Raw genomic sequence first — 13611 nt, 5'->3', positions numbered from 1 at the left:
AATTTCTTTGCAATTTCATTAAAAAGTTGTACTAAACTTTTAACATGATTGTCACTGGTGATTTCAGACATTTGGACACCGTGTGTCTGTTAAACTCATGGAAAACGAAAAAACAAACCAAAAAAAAGAATCCACTTTTCTTATTTCCTACCATAAAATGAACCTCCCGAGCCCCAGTGTTTTTCTGCATATCGCCCAGATCAGGTGTACGTCAGCTCTCATCCAGTCTACAGATGAGTCTGTGCCTTTAATCTGGATATGTACCAGCCTCCAACCCAACACAAGCTCTCTTGGGTCTCAGCTGCAGCGACAAACAGAGAAACTCTAGAGATCAAAGAAAGGTAATCAGAAGACAGAAGACATAAATCAAAATGCAGGAGATCGCTCAAAATTATACCTGCATCTCATCCGCCCCAAAACAAACCTTCCCTTCAGATTCCTGGCGGTCTTCACTCGTCTGGGGTGGAGAGAGAGAGAGAGAACAGAAACAGGTGACAGGTTCTGACAAAAGGGCGTATGCTCGGTTAGACTCAGCACAGGGTAACAGGGCCACAGGGACATTAAGTAATTTGTCTTTTCCTTACAGCCGCCGATTCCCTGAAACAGGATGGAGGAGAAGTGATGTCTGTAGATGATGCAGCGCATCTGCAGTCGTTAGAGTCGTTGCCAAATATGTCACACAGCAACACACAGACTGAACTGAGGACAGTATAGATGAGGAGTGAACATTTAAACTCGGATGGGATTTGATTTAGTACTGTAGCTGGCATCTCTGTAAACTCTGATGTGGAATTCAGTTAAAAAATGTAGGTAGATTCACTTACATATTCATGATTTCTCACTACATATTGTTGAGAAATGCTAGGGTATAATAAGGTGACCAGATTTTTTAAATAAAACTGGGGACATTTTATACTTAAATGGTCAAAATAACATTCAAATCTCATTTGTAGTTATCTATAAATTAAAAAATGGGGACAAAAGTTTTTTGAAAGTTTTCTTCTTTTTATTGTTGCGAGTTCACTGCAAAAAATTACTTACTGACTTCTTTCTTAATAGTATTTTTGTCTTGTTTTCAGTACATATATCTAAACATTCTTAAATCAAGATGCATTTTCTTGATAAGCAAAACCCTCTGAGAAAAATCTAGTTTTAAGACAAAAAAATTACATTGATATGAATTTGTGCTTAAAATATGCAAAAAAATATTTTTCTTGAATTTTTTTCTTGAACTAAGTGTTGGCAGATGTTTTTTTTTTTTTTTTTTTGCTTGTTTTAAGCACAAATTTGATATTTTGGTCTAAAAACTAGACTTATTGTCAGGGTCCTGCCTAGGAGTCTTGTGTTGTGTTTGTATTTTAGTCATGATTGCAGGGTTCTTGCAGTCCCAGGCTTTTTGTGGAGGCTCATGCCTTGTTTATTGTGGCATGTGCCTCCGGTGCCTTGCCTTTTGTCCCCGCCCCCCTCGTTCTCCTGCTTATTAGTAATCATTGGTTTTCTCCTATCACCTGTTCCCGCATGTTATCTTGTTTGTTTTTTTCTATTTTATATCATTGTGTTCTTAGTTTTGTGCAGGTTCATTGTGTTCTTTTCTTGTGTTTCGTGTACGTATCTAGTTTAGTTATCAAGTCAAAGTTTTAGTGTTATTTGTCAGGTTCATGTTTCATGTTGTGTACCCCCTCGTGGGTTTTTATTTTTGTAAATAAAGGGTTTTCTGTTTTCCCCCGACATCGTGTGCGTTTGGGTTCATCGGTCCCTCAATTGCTCACACTTCTTTTCTTAGGTCATTTTGCCTATCAAAAAAATGCATCTCGATTTAAGAATTTTTTTATATTTGTACTTAAAACAAGAGAAAAATACTAATATGAAAGTCATTTTTTGCAGTGTTTCTAATTCAATTAATTTAACAATTTTTGCCGAAATCAATTTTTTTCTCTTTTTTATTCCGTGCACACTATGACATACCTCATCAAAAATGACTTTTAAGGTACTACTTTAGCTGATTTCATAGCATTGTAAACGTGAAGAACAGAAGGAATAATGCAAAAGTAAACATATTTAGCCTACACAAAACAAATGCTCAGTACCATATTGTGATCAGTTCACTTTTATTACTTTAATTTAACATAAGTTTTTGGTGCCTTAACCCCCGATAACTTTAACAGTTTTCATATCTTATGATATCTTGATTGATGATAACTTGATGCTTTCTCATGTGTCTCGTAGTAAATTCTTCATCGCTAAATCAGTGGCGTGCGCAAGTAATCAGCAGCTCGCGGCCCCCTCTGCTGGTGAAAATAATCATTACATGATTCCTCCGGTCTGGTAATACAAACGCTACATGTTGATCGGGTTTTTCAGTGTATTTGCTTGTTGTTTTGGACTTGCTGTAAAACGGGGACATTTCCAGTGACAGCTCCAGTCAGGGAGCCAAAAAACAGGACTGTCCCCAGAAAATGGGGACATCTGGTCAACTTAGTGTATAAAGAACAAATATGGTCAGTTAAGCTTTACAGTATGACGTTATGCTGTTTTACCCTTTAAAGTCTCAAGATGACTTATCTGTGAGCTTCATTATTTTTGTATAATTCATGTGCCCTCATAAACTTTAAGAAACAACACAAATCCCTAGCTGTCACTGGGTCGGTACCCTTTCGAAAAGTACATCTCTGCACGTACAGTAAGGACTTCATATTACTACCTCAAAGGTACATATTGTTGCCAAATGTTTCTGTACCTAAGTGGTACGTACTGTATTAGGACCTTTTTTGACCATTTTTTTCAGAGAGTATAAAGCACACACAGTAAGGGGCAGGACATTTGCGATACACGCCTTGAGTGATAACACACCGGGCCAATCACAACAGACTGGGCCAGCTTGGCCAATCAGAGCATTCGGGATGGAGGGGGTTCATAGAGCCACAAGTATCCGAGCATTTGAGACAGACATGGATGAGAGGTGCAATAATAATGTAAATGTGAAATTTTTTTGTTGAAACCCATCCCAGTATACCACAAGACATCAAAAAACAACACAATATGTGCTCTTTAAGCTGTCTATTAAACCATTTCTGCTCTCCATATATAATAGACTTATTAAAAACGTCAAACGTCAATCATATCCAATCTTGAGGTGCAAGTTGGGCACTCAAGAGCTATTTCCACGTGTGTTAGTATGAAAAATAAAGAAATGGCCGAGGGGTGCAAGACATTGAAGCACAAATAGACCGCAACTGTCATATAAAAGAAGAAAGTATTGTGATAAGTGTTGTAAAAATACAAATGATTACTGAACAGGGCCGGGTTTCCCAAAAGCATCGTAAGGCTAAGTTGATCATAAAAAACGATCGTACGAATCTAAATATGGAAACGAATATTACATTATGCACAAATTATAAAAAAATTAAAAGTCATTGAAGAATAATGCATTATATACTGTAATAAAAAATATTAGTGCACATCAGCTGAAGATTATTAGCCTAAACAAGCTTCTGCTACAAATTCGAGTCATTCTGGTGACATTTCAGCACTTGACAAACGGATAGCGACTCGTAAGTAGCACTATAAACCCAGCTGCAAGCGATCGTTTTACATGCATCTTTGGGAAACGCACGAAAATGAACAACGAATGTTCGGTAAGTAGCTCGTAGAAAGGGCTCTTAAGTGCTAAGTTTAATCTTTATCGGGTAACACAGCCTAGATCTGATCAGTCCTGCTCAATGGGTGGTAAATGTTTATATCTAAAGCATGGGACTTTAGTCCTAATCAAGAATCAATAGTCAATGCTTTATTTATTGCTTTAAGTCTCTTTCAATTGCACATCTAATTTGACTTGTAACTAGTTAACTCTAATGAAACAGTTACAGGTCTTAGCAGGTAGGAAACTCACTTGTAGTCTTTTTTTTAGTATATTCAGCCTAACCGTGTTTACAGTATCCACTGTACATACTGTGGTGTTAATACATGTATTTGAATTAAAAATAGTTTGTAATGTCTTTGGAATGGCATAAAACAGATTAAAGGTTATGTAAAGTAATAGTGATCTACACATTAGATGAGGAAAGTTAAAGATATTTGCAGTACTGTTGATTGTAACAGTAGGAATGAAGGTCATTTATTTGCTTTATATGGAGATCCTTTGAATTAAAATCTGATATGCATGCCATTGAAATCTACTGAAAGAAAGTGATGTTTTATTATATATTAGTAGGCTATTTAATAAGTTCAGATGAAAACTAAAATGTTATCAATGGGCAGAGATTTAATGTGACTGAAAGAAGGTTTTTGACCACACATGAAACGGGTCATCTGGAAATCTCATTATGATAAGCTCATGCTGAGTGAAATCTTCCTCATCTCTTTCTATTGCCTGTCTGCCCTTTCAGCTCGAGAGCAGAATTTTGGAGATCATTTCCTCCATGTGTTCCTGCAGAATGGACGACCCGTGGCCAGATTGGGCTGTGGTGGTACTCATGTTTTGAGTTCAATCGCTCATCAGAGTATAAGGAACGACAGCTTGATGCCGATTACAGTGAGGTGAGAATATCATTTTTATCTTATGATTATCAAATAAACTTAAGGCGCAATGCACCTATTTAGATTTGATTTATTTAAATGGGTCACAATTAGCATATCTGCCTCCCTTTTTCTATACATGAAGCACACATGATGAAGAATTGCAAAAATAGATGTAGGCATTGGAAAAAGTCTTTTTAAATGTGAGCACATTGTAATGTGTCAGTTTTTATGTAAAGAAAGAAGTTACAATCTATTCGTTTTAATAAAAGTCAACCTGTACTTCATGCGTTTTCACATGTACATGCAAAAGTTTCATGTGAGCATGCAAAACTAAATCTGCACATGAAGGTTTCGCGTGAGCCATGAAACTAAACTTTAGATTTTTTTACTCCAATGTCACCTTAGGGGCTCGGTACATTTGTAAACATACACAGACAAAAATTTATTAGACAAAAGTTTGCATCAAGACAACTTACAACAAACGATATTGAGTTATATACTATAAGTTGAATACTCATCCATAAAAATTAAGTTTAAGTTTGATTCAATTGTAGACACCGCTTCACACAAAACTACTAAAAACACCTTTTTAAATGAACAACGCCTGTTAGGTTGCAGAAGACAACCAGTCTTAGCATTTTTATCAAAATGCCTTCTGATTGAAACAGCATGTAAGATAGTGCTCAGTGAGTCTGTTTCAACTTGAACAAATGCTTTACTCTTCAACGCAATGGTAACCACAAAAAAATCAACAATATAACAAAAAATCTTTTAAATGCCAAAAGTACAGAACATTAAACATTAGAAAGTATTGTGTTTTCATCTTGATTTGAAATGCATAATATTACAAATAACTTAAAGATATTTCAGTTGAAGTTACACACAATATTAAGTTGATGTAATTATCATCATTGTTATGTCAAAACAACTCAGAATTTTTCACTTGCACCAATGCATTTAATTAAGTAGTGGAAACAGATCCCCTGAATAAGTGTATAGTTAATGAATACACTAAAATAAACTAACAATGAACAATACATCTACAGCAATTATTCATCTTAGTTTGGTTATTTTTAAATCAAAAATTGTAACTGTAACATTAGTTAATGCACCATAAACTAACATGAACATTTATATTGACCTTAACTAACATGACCAAATATTAATGAGTGCTGAAAAATCATTGTTATTCTTGTTTGCTAATGCATTTATTAAAGTTAACAAATACAACTTTATTATAAAGTGTTACCCTATATTCTTTCATTTATTGCACAAATAGATTTTAGGTTCGAGTATGTGTGTATGAAGCCATATTACAGCTATATCTTGGCTATAAAGGCTTTTATCCTGAGGCATACAGTGGACCTCGTCCGTTAGACTGCAGTTTTCCTCTGTATATGTGATGGGTCTTGTGAACAGCTTTTCTCCCATAGGGGATCTGTTTGGATGCCAAGTGTTTGTAACTTAACAATCCGACAGCCTGTATCAGTTGTCTCTGGATATTCATTCTGTCTTGTTTGACTCAGTGGTCTTGTCCCTAAGGACTTGGAGGAGACTCCTCTCCTTCTGTCACGTTTCACTGTCTGAGGAAATACTCCGGGATTGGGATATTGTCATATGTGACATGTTCATACATGCTTTCCTGCATTGTTCTTAACGTTTCATTCAATGAGTTGTCGTTTGAAATTAATGTATGAATGAAGTCCAATAATATTTTGAAGAAAGATACTTTAGGAATGCATAGAAGTACTGTAGCTGATGGATGAAATGCAAAAGGTAAAGAATTAAAAATCTCATTCGTGGTGAATCTTTATTCTGAATATTGAGATGGATAAGACTTTCTCAGTTTTGTGCTGGGAATTGCTCGGTTTAGAGAAAGCAAGATATCAGGTTTCCATGTTGGATATGTTATTGGGATGTATTTGTTTATATTTTTCATTTCCATTCATGCATTTGACATTTGCATGTTAAAAATCATCTGTGGGGTAAAACATGAAAGCATTAATGAACTACAGCAGTGAGATTTACAGTAACACCACCAGTGCCCTGAAATAGCCACCAACAACTAAAATACTCTCAAATCAACACTGAATTGTCATGAAAATAACATTAAGTCACATTTGTCATGATGTGCCAGCAAATCCAGGTGAAGACTAGTGAGATTATTTTTAAGAGGCAGCAGATAAATGCAAGTTGAAAGATGTGAGTGCAACTGAGCATGTGCAAAATGTGACCTATAATACAGGTTAAGTCATTTAAAGGCTGATTATTACTTCTGCTTTATAGTCATCATTTTTATCAGATTGACACCTAGCAGTGGATACAATATAAATATAAGATTATCAGTCAGTCATTCACTGACCCCCATGACACAAGCGTACGAAAAGGCACTAATCCCATCTTGTTGGAATGAACCTGACATTGCCAATATTAATACTTTTGCTTAATGATTTTGGGGTCCTCTCTCTGGGTCTGTGAAGATCTGATGAGATCAGACGATGTGTGCTACTGAATCAAGGTCAGCCAAGAGCATGTGTGTGTGTGTGTGTCTGAGTAAGATGTGCATGATTTTGGTGGACACACATTGACAAATGAATGCAGAGGCCATCTTTGTTATTAACTGCTTTGTGTGTTCATGCTGCCTTTATTAAAGGGGTCTTATGGTGCAATTTCATATTTTTTTTGTCTTTGGAGCGTTAAAAGCTGTAAGTGGATATAGATGATCCATAAATTTGCAAAGATTAAAGTCTCAAACCTAAAGAGATATTCTTTCTAAATGTCCACGCCATCCTAAAATGTCTCATTCAAACACAGCCCCACTTATCAATGTCACTGTGTGGGAAGATTTGTATAACAGAGCAACAGAAATGTACGGTTATCTAGGGCATGTGGAAAATAATTGTTTTTGAACCTTAAACTGGATTAATGATATAAATCAAATACACAAAATAATGTTCTTTGTAGCAACGTCATATGATCCTTTTAGGTACCGGTACAGAAAATCATAGAAAAAAAGGATTTATAATAATAATAATAATAATAATATATAATTAAAATTATAATAAAGGCTTTCTTTTCAGTATTATAGTGCTTCCGTTTTACATTGACAAATGCAGGAGGACAATGGCTGTCAAAACTGGTGCATGCAAGGTGATAATGAAGGTATGCATTATGTAGTTTTTGTATGCAAGCTAATAACACATTCAAACAGAGTTAATGTATTTCTTACTGACAAAATATAATGTGTGCATTCTCCTTTAGTGTTTAAAAAGTAAAATTCTAGCATTAATGTAAAAGAAATGGTGCAAAATAGCTAATAAAGACATTTACATTGCATTTGCATACAGTATATGGCAGACGTATAAGTTACTTAAAGTACATTACAAGGTAGATGTTTTATCAGCTTGTGTGTTTCTTGGGTTTGAACCCATGATCTTTTGTGCTACTAATGCAATGCTCTACCAATGAGCTATACACGAGCAAATAAAATTTAGTTTGCACTTTAGTTTTTTTCTATACTCTCTGCTGCACCACAGTTAAGATTTCTGGAGCGAGAGAATCTTACTGAGACGTTTCCACTGTAGCAGAAGAAATCCATCCAGAGAGAGCAGGTAGACAGAAGGATGTTTAAGGGTTGGAGGGGTCTGTCAATTTAAATAGTGTGGGCAACACTGCAGGTCACCGAGGGTCATCCTGTACAGTATTTCATGCATGCAAACAAGAATACATTATATACTGCACGACATAATGAAGTTATAATGTACTTCACAATATGTTGGTATTGGTTAACATTAGTAAATGCATTAATTAGCTAACATAAACTAACAACGAGTAATATAGTTTATAGCATTTATTAATCTTTGTTAATGTTAAGGCCAATACAATTGTTCACGTTAGTTCATTATGCATTAACTTCTGTTAACTTTTGATTTACAAAATATATTAGTAAAGGCTGAAATTAGCATGAACTAGGATGAATAAATGTTGTTGAAATCCTGCTCATTGTTAGTTCATGTTATGCATTAAGTAATGTTAATAAAAACAGCCTTAATGCACTAGATGCTTATATAGTATATTGGTGCCTGTGTTTTTGTGTGTTATTTTTAAGGGTATCTGTTTTAATGTTTTGATTACAAGCGTGAATTCAAGTGACATCAAAAACTCCATGTAATGAAAAACAGCACTTCAAACTGCCCATCAAAAATCCCTGCTGTCAGGCACTCGTGCAGATTATAGCATATACGTGTATATACTGAAGTGTGATGTCTGTTTTATAGCCGTGTTTTATTTTAGAGAGCCTATTTCCACAGGATTTACTTGATGATAGTGTTTATTTTGTTCTTTTATGGTACTGTTGTTTCTTGCCCTTTAACATTTCCTGGTTCATGTCACACAGATCTGTTCTTCAGGACGCTGTGCTATTGTGACAAGCAGATTTCCCCTTAGGGTTTAATACATTTCTATCTCAACTGATCTTACTCATCATCTTACGTAAATTTATATCAAGTGACAAGTAAATGGGCCAGCGTACTTTTGCTCTAAGAAATGAAGGAAGAACAACTTTAGTCCGAACTTTTTTGCAAACTGCTGAACTAGATTGCAGACATCAAAGAGAACGTCTCTGAGTTTTAAAGAAGACTGAATCTTATACCTCATTTCCTACTCTCTACCATTTCAGGGAATAATATGCTGTTGTGAATGTTTGATGTACTCAGTTCACTTGAAGAACAATCTTTTATTCATATGTTGATTTTATTAATTCATAGTTTGTGAACACAGTTTGACTGTGCTGTCTGCCTCTGACTGGTCTGGGCTTTCTCTGTGAGTTTCTTTGTGCCTCAATCAACTTGTGAAGTTGTGAATTAGTATATTGTGTACAGTACACAGGTTTGGGCACTGGTAAGAACCCTAGCTCACTTCATACTATTTACTTATTTTCCTGTGGCGCGATTAAGTGCATTGTAATACAGGCAAAACCAATATTTCTCTGACTTGTTATAAGTTTATTATGAAAAACACTTTCATTATTTTCTTACATATCTGTGCATTAAATTGGAGGAATATTACTTTTAAATATTAAGTAGATTGTGGTCCCTTCCTGACTAGCAACATGTGTTTATATTAAACAAAAAAAAACTTTTGTCTTTTCAAAAGTACTGGTCACGTTTCATGAAGTTTATTGAGTTTGCTTCAGTGGTGAGGCCAGAAATGTTAAACTGAGTGGACCTCGTGTGAAATAGCATGGACCTAAATCCCTAGGGTCATGGATCGAACCATTTTCAGATCAGCAAAATATGGAAATAAGGAAAATTAGAAAAAAAATCATGAAATTATAGGCACATGGAAATAGAAAAGAACAAAGTTACAAATAAAGTACATAGTATTTAGGAAAAAATATAATCAAATGCTTTCAAATATTTAATATAAATGCTTTAAATACAAGTAAATTCTGTTTTTGATTAAAATATTGACACAAACATAAGCAGATTTCTTGAAGTTACTTCCACTTTAAGACCAAAGCATGGATCCATATACTGACACACATCTGATTTCTTTCTGAACTGTTTGCATTCACTTTAAGACACAAGTAAGTAACTGTTTTTATGAGAATACTTGCCAATACTGTACTATATTGACATCATTTTGCACGTATGTGTCTTGTCAAGCGCAGAAAGATTCTAAGTTTTCATGCTTTTTGAAACGCGCGTCTCCATGCATGTGTGTCCATTTGAGTATGTGTGTGCGCACATAAAACAACTCACTTTAAAATCTTCTTGCTCTCAAATTGTTTAAACTGGTCGAATATTAACAATTTGCAAGGATGTAAACAGATGCAAATGATAAACTTTCTGTATAAATAGTTATTTATTTCTAAATGATGCTTACTTGAGCGTTTATAATTAAACAGATTATTATAATTTATGCGTGGTTTCTGATTGGGTGGGCCAGATGTCATTTTGAGTGGGCCCTTATGTAGCCTCGCCACCCTTTGGCTCGTGCAATTTTGGTTGGAAAGCTTCAGAAAAGGTCACATGATTTCTGTTATGGGAACATAGGTTTTTGTGTTGCATTGTGGGAATTTTTAGGAAACAAACATTTCAGTGCAATGAAAGGATTTTGCGGTTGATACAGCCCTTAAAATTCAGATCAATTTTTATATAAAGCGCTTTTTTACAACCTGTTTAATTGCTTCAAAGCAGCTTTACATGAGAAAACACAGAAAAATTAGAGGACAACAAAAGTAGAAAAGTACAGTGGTTAAGATTAAACTGTACTAGAGAGCGGGGTATAAATGAATAAAAGTATAAGGAATCCCTGATCGATGTCCTGACTACTGAACAAGGGAGTTTTGTTTTTCATGTTTTGTTAGATGTAGATATAACTGCAGTAAACACGGCTGTTGGCTTTTATGTTTTCAAATGCATGCTGTTAGCGGTTGACATGCTCCGAACACATGTAAGTAAGGTTACCCCTTTAATGTGATATAATCATGTATATGTACTGCCAGAGTCTAGTTGGCATTAATCTGTTTTTATACCGGTTTCAAGCAGATGGGTCAAACTAGGTTAAAGGCCTGAGGGTGATGGCATACTGTTTAGCCTGCAAGTTACCCAATATCTGTTATCACTGTCTGTATCGTGTCTTTATGTATCTGCATATATTGTCGTTGTGTGTGTGGGCATGTGCGTTCGTCTGAGTCATTTCCATTCACACAAAGCCAAAGGTCAACAAGCGTGGGACACTGCATCGCTTTCCATTCTTTATTACACATGAACTTTCTGCTCTCCAGCAGATATTATTATTTAAATGTATGCCATTTATTTCTGGGGAACTACTGCTGTTTTTCTCCGAAGGAATTGGCCGCATTCGTAATGTGACAGCTCTGTGGATCAATGCATCTGATCTGCAGATATTTTTGCCTCGGTCCCATTTCAGTCACAGCAGCTACCGAGAGCACACTTTGCTTCTTTATGTTCCTTCCAATGTTTTTAGAGTTTGGTGCATATTTTTTATAGTGCCGTTACATTAAAGACCCAATGAAATGCCATGATACAGTTTTCTTTTTTTTTGTATTTTCTGTTGAAGGTTTGGGCCGTTCCTCTGAAAAGTAGCACATTCATGGACTTTATTTCTTACTTACTAGTCTCTTAGAAGAAGATATTCTCATTCAAGGCACCATACTGTATGATTGAACTAAAGTCTGTAGTGCAAGAGGGAACATCAATATATTTAGTCCCATAAGAGAACGACTGAATGCATATAAAGGTTATTTATACCAACCTTTAGTATAATCAGAATAGATGTTTTGTGGCTTATAGTACATTTTTTTTAGGGCAGTACCCTATACAAAGGTCCTAATATATACCATTAGGGACAGACCGGCCTGATCTCACAAAATATGTGAAATAGTCACGCATTTCTTTTCGTGTCAGTTTCACGTATTAGTAATGCAACTGTTTTTCCTATTTTCTTACAATTTTCGCTTTGGATTGCGGTTAGAACAACTTTCTGTTACATAAAATTACATCCTTACCCAAACCCAACTCTAACCCTAATGTCAGGCGACATTGGTTTAAAAATCAGAAAATATAAAAAAATCTGCAAAAATAGTATAAACCAATACTTTAAGTGCCATCCTAACGCAAACAGCAAATCTAACCTCAAACTGAAGCGACAATTGTTTAAAAATAGGAAAAACAGTTGAGTAACCAATACGTGAAACTGACACAGAAAAGAAATGCGTGGCATGGGCAATATATATATATATATATATATATATATATATATATATATATATTGTATATATGTAAACGATAAAGTAGGTTAAACGGGTTCTGCCAGTGGTTATTGGTCAGGCATCAGGTTGAAGGACAGCTAGTAAATCAGGGTTGTGAACTGGGTCCGTTTGTCTCATTGTCCTCTGTATTGAGGACGAGACAGGGAGAGAGAAACAAAATCCTATTAGCGTAGGGGCTGTTCACATGTAATGCAAGTGTCACATAGTGATGTGGTTTAAGTCAGCTCAGTTCCAGACAGGCTAACTATTGCGGCATAAGTATATTACCCATAGTTGAGGATTTAGCAAATTTGTGGGCACAGGGCGAGTCTATGTATGGGGCCCCCCATCTGATCTTTAAACAGTAACAGAAACTTGTTTGACTAAGACCAGAAGCCCCACTGTTGTCATACATGACAATGACAATGACACAAAAAAACTGAGCAAAATAATGTGTGACTATTTCACATATTTTTTGAGATCAGGTTGGTACAGACATACCTGTCAACAATTGAATTCTAAAATCCAGGAGACCTCTGAAGATGATGGGAGTCAAAGAGTAGCAGTCTGCATTTATTTTAATAGCACAAAGATTATATCATACTTATACTATTTGCAGCTATATTTAGATTTTTTAGCTGTGGCACCACCTGAGCTTTGCCATTTTTAGTAGTGATGCTTGATTCAGTTTCCCTCATCTACCTGCTCAGATATCAACACTGTAACCGCACAATCTGTCTATTGTGTACGATGCGTTTCATACTGGACAACTGGACAACCTTGGAATAATATATTGATGTGATTATTCCTATAACTAGGTACAAATTACAGGAGTTTCCCAGGAGAAATAACAAGACGGGAGGGGGTGAGAGACAGGTGTAAAATAAGGGAGACTCCAAGGAAAAGCGAGTGTTGACAGGTTGAGTACAGATATGTGTACATTTGGTAGCAATATGTATCTTTGAAAAACTAATATGTACCTCTGAGGTAATAATATGAACTCTTTAGGTACAGAGGTGTACTTTTTAAAGGGGAAAACCCCCAGTAAGATAGGTATTAAAAGCCACAAAACTTCTATTCTGATTAGACCTATGTAAAAAAACTATGATAAAAGCAGAGAAAGAGATGGAGAAAGACAGAGAAAGACAGATAGAGATAAAGAGAGAGAGAGAGAGAGAGAGAGAGTCCTTTTTTTGCCCTATCAACTCTTCCAAATTCAATAGGAAATACATCAGCATAATAAAGAAAACTGCACTCGTCATACGATTTCATGGGGTCATTAATCAAAGAAAATAGTCAGACTACTCCAGAAATAC

At 35.5% G+C, this 13611-nt stretch overlaps 1 protein-coding gene across 1 annotated transcript in view; it reads left to right on the top strand.

Moving 5' to 3' along the window:
* eys (eyes shut homolog) overlaps nt 1-13611 on the top strand; it is a 251099-nt gene that overhangs the window by 198577 nt on the left and 38911 nt on the right. Inside the window, 1 exon segment of the mRNA XM_065295946.2 lies at nt 4386-4536. Coding sequence (XP_065152018.1) covers nt 4386-4536 — 151 coding nt within the window.

This window comes from Paramisgurnus dabryanus, chromosome 20, assembly GCF_030506205.2.
Source record: "Paramisgurnus dabryanus chromosome 20, PD_genome_1.1, whole genome shotgun sequence".
Lineage (NCBI taxonomy): Eukaryota > Metazoa > Chordata > Actinopteri > Cypriniformes > Cobitidae > Paramisgurnus > Paramisgurnus dabryanus.
The sequence above is the reverse complement of the archived record's forward strand: the minus strand, read 5'-3'. Positions and strand labels throughout refer to the sequence as shown.